Source organism: Exophiala aquamarina (assembly GCF_000709125.1).
Source record: "Exophiala aquamarina CBS 119918 chromosome Unknown aczIA-supercont1.1, whole genome shotgun sequence".
Taxonomy (NCBI): domain Eukaryota; kingdom Fungi; phylum Ascomycota; class Eurotiomycetes; order Chaetothyriales; family Herpotrichiellaceae; genus Exophiala; species Exophiala aquamarina.
The window spans coordinates 3,863,596-3,881,362 of NW_013550587.1; the positions used below are offsets into that span (position 1 = coordinate 3,863,596).

The 17,767-nt window shown below is 50.1% G+C and overlaps 4 protein-coding genes across 4 annotated transcripts; 2 read left to right on the top strand and 2 right to left on the bottom strand.

Moving 5' to 3' along the window:
* Positions 1-3,738: 3,738 nt before the first annotated feature.
* Positions 3,739-4,776, bottom strand: A1O9_01371 (uncharacterized protein; the record flags this gene model as incomplete). The annotated part of the gene is made up of 1 exon (XM_013410530.1): positions 3,739-4,776. One exon carries the CDS (start codon positions 4,774-4,776, stop codon positions 3,739-3,741), a length of 1,038 nt encoding a protein of 345 aa, XP_013265984.1.
* Positions 4,777-6,591: 1,815 nt separating this feature from the next.
* On the top strand, positions 6,592-8,949 carry A1O9_01372 (uncharacterized protein; the record flags this gene model as incomplete). The annotated part of the gene is made up of 2 exons (XM_013410531.1): positions 6,592-7,020; positions 7,090-8,949. The coding sequence occupies 2 exons, from the start codon at positions 6,592-6,594 to the stop codon at positions 8,947-8,949; spliced, it is 2,289 nt and encodes a 762-aa protein (XP_013265985.1).
* A 1,145-nt stretch (positions 8,950-10,094) lies between these two features.
* On the top strand, positions 10,095-10,723 carry A1O9_01373 (scytalone dehydratase; the record flags this gene model as incomplete). Its single annotated transcript, XM_013410532.1, has 2 exons — positions 10,095-10,166; positions 10,253-10,723. The coding sequence occupies 2 exons, from the start codon at positions 10,095-10,097 to the stop codon at positions 10,721-10,723; spliced, it is 543 nt and encodes a 180-aa protein (XP_013265986.1).
* Positions 10,724-12,536: 1,813 nt separating this feature from the next.
* Positions 12,537-16,208, bottom strand: A1O9_01375 (chitin synthase 4; the record flags this gene model as incomplete). Its single annotated transcript, XM_013410533.1, has 1 exon — positions 12,537-16,208. The coding sequence occupies one exon, from the start codon at positions 16,206-16,208 to the stop codon at positions 12,537-12,539; it is 3,672 nt and encodes a 1,223-aa protein (XP_013265987.1).
* Positions 16,209-17,767: the final 1,559 nt, after the last annotated feature.

Below are 17,767 nucleotides of genomic sequence, written 5' to 3' on the forward strand. Positions count from 1 at the left end.
ACCTGATCGAGAATGGGGAACCGGTATGGTTGTGGTGGTTGTCAGTGGATGAATAGAGCAAGCACAATGCCTCGATATTCGCAGAAGTCCTGACGATGCACCCAAAGCGAGTGGTGGTACACGGAGCGAGGCTGTCTTTCCCAAATATTCCCTGAACGGGCAGATGTCCTAGAAGTGGTCGAAGGTATGGGAACGTGGCGAGAATGAGATCTTGTGGAGCTAGACGAAAAGCAATGCGACTTGCTGGGAGAAGGAATTGGCGATGAAGGCGAGTATGTAGTGGTCCACTGGTCAGCGGTGACACAGCGAGTGGTAGAACAGAGGTAAATGATTTGATCTCGCAACGGGCAGCTGCGTTGTGACTAGTAGTGAGGTGCGCGCAGACAGTGAGGATTGGGGACTGAAGAATGTAGACCGCAAACCGAAGACGGCGAGATGTCAACAGGGTGAGGATATCGGAGGTGTTTTGGCGAGTTCCTTGAGGATTGGGTCAAAGAAAGTGGAAAGTCGATATCTCAGGTCCAAGGCAGGGCAGCCGAGGCGGTACGGCGAGATGGAGACTGGTCGAGTATCGCAAAGAAGAAAGGACACCAGGGAAGGGATAATGGATCGAGGCAAATGAGGAGTGTGAGCGCACGCCCAGGAAAACGTGGCCTGCAAGCCGGGGTGGGTCGGCACTGGCTTTGGATGCTGGGCACTGGGCAGACGGAGGGGGGTGGGTGCCACTGCCACCAGTTGGTGGGAGGGGACTGCGGATGCTGGTGGTGGGAGGCGGTGGGTGGGCCTGGTGGAGGTATTGGGCGAATTGGGCCTGGTCGGGGAAGAGAATCGGGCGTGGTGGGGGGAGGATATTCGATGAAAGAGGCACAAGGGGCAAGGGTCAAACAGATTTCATGAACAAGAAACTATCAATTCGTTGCGAGCATCACGATGCACTAGTCTGTTTAGAAATGAGGTCAAGAAGAGGAGGATTGGATGGGCGAGGGATGGATGGATGGAGACAAAGTGAGCAGAAGGAGGACGAGCAGGAGAAAGAAAGTTCACATGTCCGTCGCAGGGCAGCTGGGCTCAGTTGGCTCGTTGTCAGGTTTAGGTAAAGTATACTCGGGAGAAGGCAGAGAAACAGCACGCCAGAGATGCTTGACTGGTGCCGTCCAAGTCCATAGTGGCTTACTCGCACAGTAGTGTTAGCAGTGTTAACGGGGAGGAGTCCTCGTAGTCCTTTCCTTCTCCGTGGGCAGCGCAGTACCAGTTGCTCGCAGACCATCCTACCCTCCAGGTCTGGTCTAGCTGAAGTGGTCAACTCATTGGAGTCATGGTTCGTTCCGGGGAACGTCTAAGTGCAACGCCTAATCCGCCAGTGGAAAATGTGCGATGGGGACTGTCAGATACCTAAATTCAAGCACCTGATTAGGCACAATTGCGCCTGCCCGTCGACCCTCCCTGCTAGCGGCAGGGGCTGCAGCTCAGATAGTAGGGACCCGGGAGTCCTCGCAGCTGGTAGGCGGCGAGTGGATTTCCAAAGGAATAATGCGCTCAATAATAGACCAGTGCCTCTGCATCTACAGCTGCCCCCGTTGTTCTGGATACTACTGCAAAATGGCCCACGGGACAGAAGCAGCAATTCTCATGGTAATCCGATCAAATCTGATCAATGCCGCCACGGATTAAAAAACCTGGACAATGCATGGTGGTGCACAGAGAAAAGGGACGTGCTCTGCACATTTCCCCCAGTTAGGGCAAATTAGCATCCCTCTGGAATCCGCAGCTGCAGAGTGCTGCACCTCGTCCCTCCCACGTGCCCCCAAAGAGACCTTGCACTGTCCTTGGTCGTAGGATGTAAGTCAGTGGAGATGGGGGTTCGTTCCAATGCCCAGTTGGCAGTGATCCCAAGGCGAGCCTGACTGATTATCAGTGCCTTTTGTAAATCAGGTGCTCGTCCTCGTGCGCACACTCGTGGCCTCCTCGTGGAAAGAGCAACAATTTACTCCTAAGAGTCGCAATGATCTACAGTTGTGAAACTGGTGAGCCTTGATGTGCTCCTGTCTACGGTGTATGTGCGTTGAGACTCGTGCTTACGAGTACTCGGAGTACTGGTATGTTACGACTTGCCCGGCCAGTCAGCCATACGAAAACTGGCCAGGTCTCTCGACGCCCTCCTCCCCACATTCTTGCCACTCTTGCTACTCTTGCTGCCCGTGCCTATCATCATCGTGCAATCATTCGTGCCCCTGAGTGGCGCTGGAATGGAACCCCAGGGAGCCCTGTCGTCCATCCACAGCTACCCGGGGCTAACCAACTAGGCACTGCCCGATCCCCTGTGCCTATTTGCTTTCCGCTGCAAAGCTATTGAATTTCTCGCCTTATGATCGAGTTAGTCGACACCGAGTCCCTTGTCCGTACCTCGTAAATGAGGCTATTACTCTGGCCTATTTCGTTATCGTCGATCGTTACTGATTGTATCGATCAGATACCGGGTCAATTGCGACGATCAGGCTGTGCCCTAATGAACTTGTCACACAATTTAATTCGCCGGCCCAATGTCCCATTTGGAAGATGTCTCGGTATCAAAACGATCTGCAATTCAAAGACTGTTGCAGACACCTAAACGCCAAAGATGCGACCTCCCAGCACTCCTCTAGTGTAACTAGGGACCGAAGGTATGTGTATGTTTTGGGTTGAAGGCCAACAGACACTTGGTTGTTGGATGACGTCGCCGAACACGAGTCTTGACTCCTACGACATTTTAAGTCCCTTGTGCTTTGACGATGTCCCGGCATTGACCTCTCTGGCGTCTGCCAGATCAAAACCACAATAGCACTCCGTGCGCACAGACAAAAGCGGACGCGGGTGCCTCCAATAGCTGGCTTGGCTCGGCGTGCAAGGTTCCTCAGAACGTGGCAGCGGCACAATGCACAGCCGTCTGGGGGTGCCAGGAATTGCACAAATCGTGTCCTCTCCCTTCCCCTCAAGTCTCTTCAAATCAGTCACTCCCCGAGTCCCTTGCCCATGTCGAGATCAGCTAGTCCTCTCAAAGACTGGGCAATCGAGATTGTGCTCTTTGTCAACTGGAATACTCTGTACTCCGTACTCCGTACATCACTCCCTCGTAGACTGTGTACTACTGTATCCCTGCCTCGTACCTCGCACAGAGTATCGACATCCTACGAGCTATCAACTCTCTTTCACTCATCTCTTATATAGATTAAGCAGCCCTTCCAAGACTGGACTCCAGGCCCCACAAACCCTCTCAAGCTACCCAGGTATGTACGAGGCACTGATTGATGTTGGTGCAGTGAGCTGCGTTATCCCAGCACCATCGGCTGTACTCGTAAAGATCGGATTGACAAATTCCATGGCGTACTCTTGGGCCTGCACTATGTTTGTTGGCAACCAGCCCACGGCTGAAGTAGTCTGCAGACATTTGACGTGCGTTATCACTCGAACAAGCGAGTGGCTTGCTTGCTATGCGAGCGCCGTCGATGCGGAGAGAGCCAATCAACCAAGAAAAATCGACTAGCACTAAACGTTGCATACCAGGTACTCCCTACTCCGTACTCATCCTTCCGAAGCTGATTTCGGGCATCAGAGCTAGATCAAGCTACTATTATTTTGGTGAAATTCAATTGATGGAAAACGTTTGCCGCTGCACTACTCGGTACCTCGGACTTCGCCAGGGATACGGCGTACCCAGTTGTTATTGCTTCCCATGAACGAGGCTACCTATCAAGCACTGTTTCAAGCATTGAGCCTCTTCTCAGCCTCGAGAAGATCTGCAACCGTGTCCTTCAATGTGACATTGAGAGGAGTAAACTCCAGTCCTAGGACCATCTCAGCCTTGCTATGATCAAGGTGATAAAGAGGCCAGGTCTTCCCGGCTCCTGTTTGTCCTTTTGGGATGCGGCCGTGAAGCTGTGGGAAATCTTCTCGCAGGAAGTCAACTGCGTTCTGATAGTTGAAATCCGAGCCAAGTAGGAACCTCTGACCTCCAGCTTCCTCACGTTCATATGCCCTCAGATGGGCTGTGGCAACTACTCGCACATCTACAAATCCTCCGAATTCCACTGGCGGCACCTCCTTCGCTGATCCATTCACAAGTTTCCATATGGCCTCGGTTGACTCGTTGAGATGGTCCAAAGATTTGATGCCATTAAGGGAGGGTCCGAAAATCCAGGGTGGGCAAAGTGCCACAAAGCTAAATGGTGGTGTGTTGGCTGCCAACCAGTCCCAGCCTGCCCTTTCAGCCAATCCTTTGGCTGCGCAGTAAGAAAAGGCGCCACTGTCTGATTGCTTTGCTTCTTCATATGTTGCAGGATTCCAATCTGCCTCTGTATATGTGTAACCCGGACGTTCACCCAAGGAGAGGTCCAATATATCTGCAAAGGATGCGGTGAGCACCACTCGATGGACTTTTGACCCTTGTGATTTTGCTGCTTCAAGAGCGTTCAGTACGCCTTGGATTGACGGCTTTAACAGTTCGGTCTCATTATCCTTTGGGTTCAAAATGAAGGGGTTTGCCGTATGAACGATTCCAGTCACACCATCAGCTGCTTCGTTGAATGCATTTGGTACAGTGATGTCAGGAACAATGGCAAAGGACAGTTGACCGGCATACTTTGCGTGTGCCTTCTTTATACTATCGATGCTTTTGTCCGATCTTACAGTTCCACGAACCTTATACCCCGCTTCCAAGAAGGCGTGAGCGATATGTGCTGCAACGAACCCGGAAATACCGCTGATGAGTATAGTTTGATCTGAGGGGGCTGGTGGGCTCATTTTGGATAGAGAGTATCAAGCCACTTGGTGTGTTGTATTGACTTCAATCTGGATTGGGGAGTTGGTTGTGCTGAGGGTTCAAGCAGGAAGAAATCTTTTGCTCGGTGGCGGTAAGTTTGGAACAGAAGGAAAGTGAGCGTTTATTTATCTGCCTCTGTGGAATGGGAGAGAATCCTAAACAGCCGCCGTTCTCCCATGGAGGTCTCCACTTTCAAAACATTCTGTTGTGCGATCTTCAATCACCACGTCGGCGTGCATGAAAGAGATAGGTATCATGTCCTTGATCTTCGTCACCTCCAAGGGTTGCATATGCTTACACCATCTTCAGCTAAATACCGCTCATCAAATCGGATGCATACTTCAAAAGCGATGTCCGGCAGAAGGGCCAAGTTGGTTGTTGACCTTCAACTTCAAGAGCCGTTCTTTCGAATCATTGATGGTGATCTGAGCATTGGCGCTCTCCCAATCGTCGATAGTATCAGCCGAATGTCGTCATAGTTTGCTGTATAAAGAGAATTAGTGAACACCAGAGCGAAGAAATGCATGATTATATAACCTGTGCTCATGCTTGTCAGAGCCCCTGTATCCGCATCTAAATGAAATTGGGGCCAATCATTGAGATGCATCCAATGATGGCTCAAAGAAGTCTATCTCAAGAAAGCTAGCAGGATATATCTTTACAAAGTCTCGTTGGTATGTTTGAACATCACATCCACATTTGGCGGCGGCCTCTGGACTGACAACCAACAACCTCGAGGACTCGAGGACTCGAGACTGCACTCCTTTCTGAATTCTACCTCGCGTCCCGATAAGGATGTGGGGGCCAGCTGGCGAGTTTTAAACCCCCAAGCCAAGAATGCTCCGAGGCGTGTTTTTTGTTGTAGACGAAGATGAGCATAGATTGCACTACACCGGTTCACACTAGATTGCAGTAAATTAATAAGGCTCCTCTGCTTTCACTCGATGTAAAGAATTTTTCTCCCAGTTGCACTGCCCATAAAAGAGGAGCCGCCGGTAATTACCAAGTGTTTGCCCTCTTAAGCTATTGCTGCGCAGCTAAAACGCTGGTGATCAATCAATACCCATTGTACGGCATAACATGGCAGAGCAATCTTTTCGATGTATCGACGGGAGAGGGTCAGGACTAGAGCTCCGTTCTTGCATATCTGACTACCTGTATGAAGCACGACAAGACCACCATATCTTTCTCATTCTACTGTGGGGTAAAGCGCGAATCATGTGAGCCGACCACGTTCCATTGGCTGATTTCGATGACACCCAAGCACATCAGCCTCGTCCGGCGCACCAGGCAGAATCCATATGCCTTGGCTCTTCAGCCCTCAGCGAACTGCCTCGTCCACTACGAAGGATGTTGTCCCAGAAACCTTAGGTATGCTTGCACTGCCATTGCACTTTCGTTCGACTTCACATATTTTATTGTGGGGCATTATGAGGAGCCTGAAGCTCGTGAGAGGTGACTCAGACATGCGCCCAATTCATGCTCTAGGCAGCCGGAAGCTCCAACGTTCGGTGCAATCACTGTCGAAGCTAATGATTGTGGCCTTCAAGCCCAACTCTACTTGTTATGCAAACTTGAATTGCAAAATTGACACAGCTGCGCCCTGATAGTCAGCAGCCGACAATAATGCACGAGGTAAGTCCTAGGCAAAAAGGAAACTCTTGTGGCTCCTCTAAGAGCCACGCCGTTCTGTTTGCCTATTTAAACCGTCAAGGAATGCCTAGCAAACAAGAGTCGTGCCATCTCTGTCTGATTTAAAAATTGTCTTTGAACCAAATACTACATAAACGTTCACGATGTCGAGATATACCCCAACACCGTCCATAGCTACGCCAAGCGTAAGTGATGTGACTCTCACCGACGATTGGCAAGATGTCGATGGTGCTCGAGATCTCCCGCTACGACAAAATGGCTCAGATCCAGCAGACCGCATCAGTGTCAAACTATATCCTCTTCGTTCTGATGACGCCCTCATTGTCTCCGTGACACCTCCTCAACTCCCATCCAATGGCCTTACCCGGACTCATTGTGATATCGTTCTGGTAATCGACGTGTCAGGGAGTATGAGCTCCGCAGCCCCGCTACCAGACGTGGAAAACAAAAATGAGAGAGAGGCTGGAGGACTCAGTATCCTTGACCTCACCAAGCACGCTGCAAGAACCGTTCTCGAGACAATGAAAGATGGAGACAGGCTCGGAATCGTGACTTTCTCCAATGATGCAACGGTAAGTCATTAAGTTGTGTTTTGAATCTTGCTATGTGCTTGGCAGTATACTGATATAATTCAAATCCAGATCGTCCAAGAATTGACGGCCATGGCTGAAGAGGCAAAGAAAGAAACATGGGCCAGGATTGATAGCCTTCACGATCAAGGCTGCACCAACCTGTGGTCTGGAATCAAAGCTGGCCTACAGCTCTTCCAGAATGCAAAGCCCAACGGCAACGTTCAAGGGCTTTACGTTCTCACGGATGGACAACCAAACCATATGTGTCCTCAGAAAGGCTATGCCAACTCTCTTCGACCCATGCTTGAGAAGATGGCAAAGGAGACGGAAGGTTCCTGCGTGCCTACCATCCATACCTTTGGCTTTGGCTACACCATCCGCTCGGACCTAATGTCTTCGATCGCAGAAGTTGGCAACGGAAGTTATGCATTTATTCCAGATGCTGGCATGATCGGAACAGTTTTTGTGCATGCTGTTGCTAACCTGTTCACCACTTTCGCACATTCCGCCACTGTGGAGCTGAAGACGCTCAACCACAAATTCTTTCAACATCAGGCCATGAGTGTACCAGCCGGGCTTGCCACCGAGAAGAACGAGAAAAACAAACTTATCCTACAATTGGGAAATATTCAATATGGTCAATCCCGAGACATCTGGATTCAATGTCCAAAAATCACCCAAAACGCCGTCGTCAGCGCTGTGCTCAATTTTAAGTGTCCAGGCGGAGCGTCTCAGGGCTTTCAGGCTCAAGCCCATTTTTCGGAAGAGATCGATCTGCCCCAAGAGAAGATCGAATACCAGAGATATCGCTCTGGAATTTGTACGTTCCTATCCTCGCTCTTCCCACTCAAGGATAATGGTGAGCATAGCACAATAAGCGGAGAAGGCAAAGCGTTCCAACAAGCTCAAAAAAACCTCGATGCCCTGGTTGCTCGTATTAAAGCCTGTCCTGTCCAAGGAGACGGAGTCAAGTCCCTAATTGCCGACCTTGTTGGCGATGAGCCTGCGGGTCAGATTTCAAAGGCCATGATATCGAATCAGAAGGAACAGTTTTGGATACGATGGGGCCGTCATTACCTACCCAGCTTGCTCCACGCCCACCAACGGCAGATGTGCAATACTTTCAAGGACCCCGGCCCGTTACTCTACGGGAAGGACAGCCCACTCTTCATTCAATGCAGAGACGAGCTTGATGCTGCGTTTGATAGCCTTCCGGCACCAAAACCCAGTCTACCCCCACCAATGGTCACCTCCATCGATAGCCACGGCAATGTGGTACGAAAGCAGGGCAAGCATAAGATGGTCCATATGAGCAGATACAATTCGTCCAGCAATCCTTGTTTCGAGGGAAATTGCAAAGTCACTTTGGCCGATCGATCTGAGATTCCAGTCAAAACGCTGAGGCCTGGCATGCAAGTCTGGACGCCCATGGGTGGACGGCAGGTGGTTGCGGTTCTCAAGACCAACATTCGCAGGAATAGTCAGAAGCTGTGCCAGGTTGGCGACCTGTTAGTTACACCCTGGCATCCGTTCAAACACCAGGGCCAATGGGTATTCCCAGCGCAAGTGGCAGACCGCACAGTTGGGTTCCGGGGCAGTGTATACTCGGTGCTCCTGACACCTTCGAGACAACCGGATGCCCACGCGATCGAGGTGAGTGGACAAGTGTGTGTAACCTTGGGTCATGGTATAATGAAGTCTCCCAACGACGCCAGAGCCCATGGTTTCTTTGGAAACTATCGCCGGGTGGCCATAAGTTTGTCTCGACTAAACGCAGACAGGAATGGTCACCTGCGATGTGTTGGGCTTCAGAGGGATGACAGGACCGGCCTTGCTTGTGGATTTGTTCGCCCTGCAATCCACAGGGCCTTGTCGTCGAAGGCATTGAACATTGGACAGACAGAAATGAGAGTTGCATGCTCAGCGTGAGCCGATCAGCAGGGGACTATAGTCATCAGGTCAAGGTCTTGAAAAACACGACGCAGGCAGCATGTATTGCTTGCCCGATGGGTCTATGTGCCACATGATGAGGTTCTTGTACGCTGTTCCTTGGGCAGAGGCGTGCCTAGCTATTTGTGCAAGCAGTTATCCTATTTCAGTGATACCAATGGAAGATTGCGTTATCACAAGATTCGTCAGTTCAAGCGTGCCGCGCATCGCTTCCTGTCATGCTCATAGTGATATGGTGACATCAATCTCGCTATTACCGCCTACTGATGCGGCTTGCGTCTGCATCTCCACCCCCTAGAAGTCTGAGAGTCCGGCGCATCGGCCCTTTCTTTGACATCTCGAGCAATTCCAAAAATGGCATCTTCACAATGCCTATTCAACCCCAATTCGTTTAGTCAACGGAGCCCGGACAAGGCACACATAATATGCACTTTCGGGCTCCCGAGCTAGCGCCCGTCCCTGATGGCGTTTTCGGGGTGCCTGTTGCTCAGGAACCAATGTGACAGATGCACTGACATCACCAGGCGCGTGCCTTCAAACAAGATGTGAGCTTCAACACGAGGTCCTATTGTAGTTGTAAACTGCACTCACTGTCGTTTAATTAACATATCACGAGCATATCACCTACTAGCGCGGCCATTAGTTGCTCTGCGAAGTCCGCTCTAACTATGTGCAATGTGCGGATGTATCTCGTGCGAAAGGCGGTGTGCAGAATAAAATCACCCGCCTCCTCCCCCAAGCCGGAAGCCCCTCCACCATATATTTACCTACCAATCAAGATATTCCTCCTCGTGCGCCCCCCTCTCTCCAGTTTCCCCTCCTCCTTTTATTTCAAAACAAAAGAAAGGTCCTGGGTATCTTGCAAATCTCCAAGTTTTGTTCTTCAGGTCCATTCTTACTTGGGTATTGCATTTCTCGTTCTGTCCTCAGCCATGGCGTCCCACAGTAAAATGATAACTTTCGAAGGTGAGCATCGACTGCAACGCCCTAATTGCACCAAGCTGGTCTGGCGACCTGGTTGTGCCTCCAGGCACCTGCTTGAGTCTGGTGACAGCATGTGCACCACAGCTTCTTACGCTGACGAATGCCTCCTTTCTACATTGTCTGACAACTCGCTGACAACCATGCTCTGGAAATTAGAATACCAAGGTGTCCTCAATGCGTACTTCGAGTGGGCCGAGAGCTACGACTCAAAGGTACGTTGCATTGCATTGCGCTGCGAACCTCAGGGCTCCTCCAGCCATGACGGCTCATTCCGGTCACCGACTTACGCAATCTGCAGGACTGGGAACGCCTGCGAAAGATCGTCGCTCCTACGGTGCGCATCGATTACCGTTCTTTCCTCAACAAGCTCTGGGAAGCAATGCCAGCGGATGACTTCATCAAGATGATCTCCGACCCCAAAGTCCTCGGCGACCCACGGCTCATGACCCAGCACTTCTGCGGCGCCTCCAAGTACGAGAAGGTCTCGGACGACGAGATCATCGGCTACCACCAGCTGCGTGTTCCCCACCAGAAATACACCGACGCCACGAGAACGAAGATCCTCGTCAAGGGCCACGCCCATTCCTCCAACCAGCATTGGTATAAGAAGGTTGACGGCGAGTGGAAATTCGCCGGCTTGAACCCAGATATCCGATGGGGAGAGTATGATTTTGACAAAGTCTTCGCTGAGGGTCGTGATGAGCTGGGTGACGAGGCTGAGGCCGCTGACAAGGTCGCCAAACAGGCTGAGGGTATTCCTCCCGCCTAGTTCAGACAGTGACCTACTCAACACCTAACCACAATCCATCACTTCTCGCATCGACTCTCTTGGGAGAAAGGTCTTCGTGGCTGGTTGGGACCCGCTGAAATTTTGGCGTCCGCAGACAAGGCAAGGTGGTAACCAGCAGCAGCGAGCTGAACTGGACAATGGCATGACAGAAAATCATCCTGGTTCAAGTTTAGGGAATAGGATGCCTGAAGAAATGATATAGGTTCAATGAAGTCCACCTAGTTTTGTTCATCTTGGAAATCAAAAGAAAACGTGTGTGTGAGTGTGGGTGTGTGTGCTATGAAGGCATGCCCCAATGCTCTGCGCATGGCGGCCTGCGAGTCCGAGACAACAGCCGAGCAGCTCTGAATGATCACGACCACAGATAGACAATGCAGTCCGCAACGTGCCTTACTTTTCGCCCTCATGTATGTAGACATCCCGCACAGGCCAGGGTGAGTACTTTCGTTGCGTGCTATCAAGAAGACCGAACCCTCGGCCCTCCAGTCCCGTCGCCCTTTAGTCAACATTCCCCAAGGGTCGAAACGCAGGAACTAGAGTCGAGCTTGTACATACAAGTGGTAAGCATCGAGGGACCAGCCTAGTAACTACACCCACTTGCATTCAACACGCCAATGGTTCAGGTTGATGTAAGAAATGGAGGCCTATACCTCGTAAATACTTAGTTAGGTACCTAGGTCACTTCCTCAGGTTACTCGAGTAATCAAAAAGTGGCACGCATTCCCAATATTATAACAGTACTGAAGCATGCAATCACCATCACGGGTTAACGGGGAACAAACCAATATCAGCACCAGCTAGAAAATGTAAAATCCCCCCAAAACCAGGTTTTAGAAGAATATCTTTTTGAGCAGTGTACTGGTTTCCGCAATCGACCATAGGATGTGGAAAACAGGGCTTCCCGTTCGCTCAGCCGTACTTAAGCCACATGCCGGTCAGTTAGTACTAAAGTGGGTGACCATTTGGGAATCCTGGCTGTTGATTGTTTTTTGCTCTTTAATATGATGCCTCCGTATAGGAGGAAAGTATAGGTAGATGTGTTTGATGGATAGTTCCAATCTTTCCATATTCTCCGAATAGTCTATGCACGAATGGGGTTTTCGCCTTGCTTCGGCCAGAGAGACCAACTGTGTGAGCGAACAGAGGAGGACAGGGGGAGAGGGGCCTATGCTGTTGGAGCTTGTGGCCCGTGATAGGTCAAGAAGGCTAGGTGGTTCTATCCCATTTGACTCTGGTCTCATGTCCGGGAACGTCCCAGTTTCGAAGCAATGTAGAAATATCGTGTAAAAACTTGCCTATATCAATGCACCAGTCCACTCATTAAGCGCAGGCATCAGATTCCCGCTCAACTACCTACTTACTACTCCGGACCTTGCCGTGCCTAGAATCCATGTTGTTCAACCGGAATAAGTACCATGCTGAGATGATGGAATCATCCATTCCTATCCCAAGCTCAGGTAGATGCTACACGCACATGCATTCTGATACATGGAAGCATCCCTACGACTTACATTCTCACAGGCCATGCGGAAAGTCCAACCGTAAAATTTAGCACAGTCAAACTCCATATAAATTCCCATATCCAGTACAGCCAGCCCGACCTAGTTGGAAATATCCATTCATATCGAACCACATCAATAGTGCATGTCAATGACAGTATTTCCCCCCGCGCACCCCAATTGGGATTCCTACAAAAAGCCAAATGAAAATGCTCGCTGACGGGTTTTTCGCTTATGTTTTGGTCGTGAGATCGATCGTTAAGTATGGAAATGCAAAGATTTCCTAGCCATGCTCAATAGTCAGAATATGGCTCAAAGTTTTGTGTTGAGTTATATCCACTTTGTGGTCGTCCCATTGAATGAGATGTCCAAGGAATACCATTGGCTTGGGCGCGGCGTTCTTTCTCGAAGTCTCCCCATCTTTTCATGGTAATCTTGCTGCTGTCAAATTCTCCTTCATACTCGATGCCTGCTTTCTTTGTTTTCTCGCCCGCTGTTTTCCGTGTGTCGCCCCAACTGAAATCATCGAATTTCCAGAAAGCGTATACAGGGAGAACAAAATTCCAGATGGGCAGAGATCCCAAGTAGATCAACATCCAAAGAATATATGACCACCGATGTGCCGTTAGAACAATCAAGATGGCCGGCAGGCCGAGAATGAGCGCGAGTAAAATCAGTGGAATGACTGGAACTGGCCGTTTGACAATCGAAATGACGATGAGGTAGACAGTAAAGGAAATAGCCGCTGGAAGAACCAAAGTACCGATGAGTTCAATGAAGACGACAAACTGCATACTGAAGCAAAAAGTACCACAAAGATCTCGAACCAAGACCAGTTCCATCAGGTTATGAATGGTCGAGTTGATCCAGCGACGACGCTGAGAGAGTAAGACACTGAATTTCTCCGGTACGGTTGTCTTGCAAACTGCCTGAGGCACGAATACCTGTTTTCGTTTGGGGAAAGTTTTCAACATAAGGGTAGAAAGATATCTGTCTTCACCGAGAAGCAACAAGTTCTTTTTGTGAAGAGTATCGACCACGTTTTCCGAGTAGTGCTCGACAATGTCGGGATTGGCCAAAATCGGGACCCAATAGTTTTGACCACCTTTGGGGGATTTGATGCGGTACATGCAGAAACAGCCTGGAAGACAAGTCACTCCACCAAAGACGGATTCAAAGGACTTTGAAAGATGATGGGAGATAAAATATTCGAAAACCTGGATTCGACAGACCCAAGACTGATTCTTGTTGGCAATCTTGGTCTCACCACAAAGACCCATGATTTCTGGGTCCTTGACCATTGCAGATATCATATGGGTAAGACTGTCCGGGAAAACCTTAGTATCCGCGTCAACCATGAGAACCGTCTCATAGAAATCGGGTGACATTCCGGTCACTTTCCAGAGTCCATTGAACATTTCAAATTCGAGTTCGGTCATACGTTCATCAAACATGACCTTTTGTAAGAATGACATTAGGATGATTTGACTGTCACGTTTGCCTCGGTTTCCAGGCTTGCTCTTGCCGGATTCGTCAGGTGTTCCACATTTGGCTACAACCAGCATCGGAACTCGCTGTTGCTTGCTCGGATCCACCCGAGAATTCTGCCCATAGTCGTAGAAACCGGCATAGACCTTGGCCATATTGTGTCGTTTGGAACCACTGGATACGGCAACGTAGGAGAAAGCCTGAACATCTTCAGGAAGAACGACAAAGTCACCCATCATACCAAGGACAATGTCAGGGGTAGATAGGGCTTCGCCTTTGCCTTTAATGATACCATCACAGATGACGAGAATAGCTTTATGGCTGTTAGGATAATCGGTTGTTGCAATAGAGTCCAATGTGGTACGAATGCCGTCTTCACCTTCAGAATATGCGGTAACGAGACAGATGGTGTGAGCCAAGGGATATCCAAATGGCTGCCACTCGGGAGGTGGTTGTGGAACAACATTTTCGTGAATAAAACCTAGTGGCCCATTCGGACTAGCATCATCGTTCGCAATAGAATAGCGTGTGTCGTACCCAGATAGGAAGAGACTGGAGCGACTGCCAGCACCACTCATTCTGTTCATATCTAATGTGACTTGACTGTTGTTATGGCCGTGCTTATACACTCCGCTTCCTGGTTGGATGAGTTTGGCATTAGAAGACTGACTTGTCATTGTGGTTGGTGGAGGTCGATTGGTCTTGTTTGCGCGATCGACAGCATACGGGCTAGTGAAACGCGAGGTTTGGGGAAACAACATGCTTCCGCGCTTGCTGTTTCGGCCGTCAGACCCGGAGACTGTAGTTGCCGGGTCAGTAATTTTAGGAGCGGGTTTGTAGATGTCGTTACTCCAGTCTTCAATTTGCTTGGCTCGTTCTTTGGCATCAACCTTCTGGGAAGACTTCGCAGCTGCGAATTTCCGGGAAAGAAACCATTGGAAGGCAAGAGCCAAAAAGAATTTGGCGAGTACAATTGCCAGAATAAAGACCAGGGAGACGTAGAGAACGACCTTTGAAGCAATACAGCCAACCGACTCGGTATCAATACTTCCGACCTTGGCAATTTGGGAGAGGCATTTGCCGACCTTCTTATCGGCCGAGGACTGCAAGACGTGTGTGATGTCCATGCCACGAATATCCTTGTTTTCTCGTAGGTCATCGAACTGCTGTGGCCACACGACTTGGCTTGAGTTGAACCATCCAAGAAGGTCCAAATCAATGACGTTGCCCGAGTATACAACCAGGTTTCGAGATTGATTTCTGATGTCATCCCAGGTGAAGAAGACATCCCCTGCTCTTCTCAGGTGGTAGAAAGTGGTTCGCGCCTTCTCGGTGGTATGGCATGAGTATCCTAAATAGTAGGGAACTGTGGTGTTGACGGGTGAAGAACCATCTTGATTGAAAGCGACGCAGGGAAAGTACCAAGCAAGGTCGCCATCCGCATTTGTTGGGACGTCAGAACCTGGAGCGAGGGTGATGAGGTCTTTGCATTGGCCATTGACTCGTTGAAACATGAAACTGCCATCTTGACCGCCATACTTGTGAGGAAGATCATAGAGGACATTGGTGTCAAGTGGGACGCCGAGAGCAGCGGGGTGCATGGAGCCATCCAAGTTGTAAGCACCACCATGAAAGATCATGTAACCCGAGTCCACCTTGTTGACCCGAAGCCTGAGACCTGGAGCGGAACAGACGGCCTGAGTGAAGCCAAAGGTCAAGAAACCGACGAAGGCAGCAATGGCGATGATAATGCTGATCAAACCGACCTTTTCTCGCCAAGCTCGTCTCTGGGCTTTGGCGGGCATGCCAAAACATTGCAGGACAATATCAGGGACCCAGAAGGTGATGATGGCGCAATATATATTCCACGCGCTGGGAGGCTTGATCTTGTCCAGTTCTTTCTGCATCTTCTTCTCCTCTTCTGTCATGTTCCGGGTTTCTTTTCGGACGAGCTTACGAGGAGCCCGCTTCTTGCCTACGGGTTCAATATTACCGGGAAGACGAGCGTTGTTTTGGCGGGTACTCTGATTTCGCATGGGAGGATGGGGCTGTTCAGTGTCATGTTCTATGCTTCCTGAACTAACGGTGCGGGCTTCGGTCAACTCTTCAAGGACAGGATCATTGCCCGTGGTTGAGGGCAAGACCTCCATGTTCTGAGCATGCTTGCGGTAATGGTAATTGGGGTGATCCCGGTCGATGCGGTTCCTTTCGGGACGGATGAGAGACTTCTTGCGACCCAAATCTGACTGGTTTGCAGGATTCGACATGATGGGCTCCCAATCAGCCGTTCTCGAACTAGGAGAAGGGGGATGTTGATCGTTCGCACGGTGGGCAGTGTGCGCGGGGTTGCGAGCTTGTTGGTAGGGACCGGTTTCGATGTCTCTCAGTCTTCTCGAGGGCGAGTCTCGATATGGAGAATGAGATTTGTCTCGAGTAGGTGAAGTGGCAGGCCGGGGCCTACGTGGTTCGTCGGCCATGATGCTGCAAGGCGAAGGAATGTCAGTTAGTGGGCCGACAATGGCATTGTATGAATACTCGCACGTACCAGCATCCAGTACCTTAGAAGTCGAGAGATTTACAGTTGCGGATTCTGCGCTGGGGGAGATGTCGAGGATAAAGCAAGTGGCGTGAGAAGTGAGTGAACGCGTGAACGATGGAGTGGCAGTGTTTTCAGTGAGTGTCAGGCGCTACAGCAGAAGGAAGAAATGGAGATCCGAGTGAGTGGGTGTTGTAGACAGAGTGATTGTGCTACTTGTGAGTAGTGAGTGATTGACTTGACTTCTGAGTTTGACAAGTGAGTGTGCCAGTGAGTGTAAGAGTGTGGGAGAGACTAGAATAGAGAGTAATAGTTGGTTGTTGGTTATGGTTGACCCAATGCAGTCAGTGGTTTCAGGACCGGGTCTGCTAAGTTTAGAGTGGATCAAGAGTCAAGACATGCAGGAGAGGAGGCGAATACAGGTACGAATAGTCCGTGGTGGCATCTGTCTCCCAACTTCTTAATTTGTTGTAACGAACATATCCCTTAGTACCTATGTTATATCATGCTGGATGATGATTTCAGATCCATAGTATCCTTCTTGAAGATCGATAGGAGGATGTGTGATTACAATCTTGGTAAAGGGAGTGGTCGTAAAACTGTAATACACTACAACTGACTCGTATTTTTGACAGTCAACTGTTGTATCGTTTTGCAGTGACGTGGGTTTTAGGCGCGGATGTGGCTGAGCAGGCCGAAGAATGAGACGCTTGCTCGCAAGTTGCTACGGTGTTACGGAGTTGCAGCCAGCCGGATCCGTACCGTATGCGCCCGTACCTGGTATGGGCGTGAAGCGTATTTTTGTATTTTTCACCCGCTGGCTCGTTGCTCGTGGCTCGTTGCTCGGGCAGCCAAACCTCAGACCAAGTTACACACTGAGAGTCTGCCGCGTCATAACTCATAAGGGTCACAGTTCTCTTGGTGTGTAAGTGTCTTGGTCTCTCCCTCTCGAGCCAGCCATGATCGTGCACTCCGTACCTCGTCGCCTAATCAAATACCGCGATCATCCCTATTTACTCAGTCTCCAGGTATGGTTAGAGTGCTCCGTACGCGATCCAAGTGGTTCCAGGCAACATCGCGGGGTGGCCTCCCTTTCTTGATTCTCTTGCCCATGCCCCTTCAATAGTTCCCGCATGCATCCGTGAATCAAGCAGGGGACCACTGGCGCCCTGTTCAGGGTTTGCCAGTTCAAACTGTAATCATACGTCCTCAACACCCTAAAGTTCAGGGAGCGCTTCCCAGGTTAGACAATACCTACCACCTGCTAGTCAATGACATGCCATGACATGGCCTGACAGCCTGAATCCCAGGTCCAGACCAAAGAAATCCTATATGCCATCACAAAGACGCCAGCTATTCCAAGCTCAAAGCCAACAAAGACGCAGACAACACCAATCTGCAAATTCATTTCTCCTTGGAAGAAAAAGTGGTGGGGCGAGGCAGCATTGCGTCAACGTTGTAGAATTCTTCATCCCTTCAAGTGCCTGTTCACTGCCACCA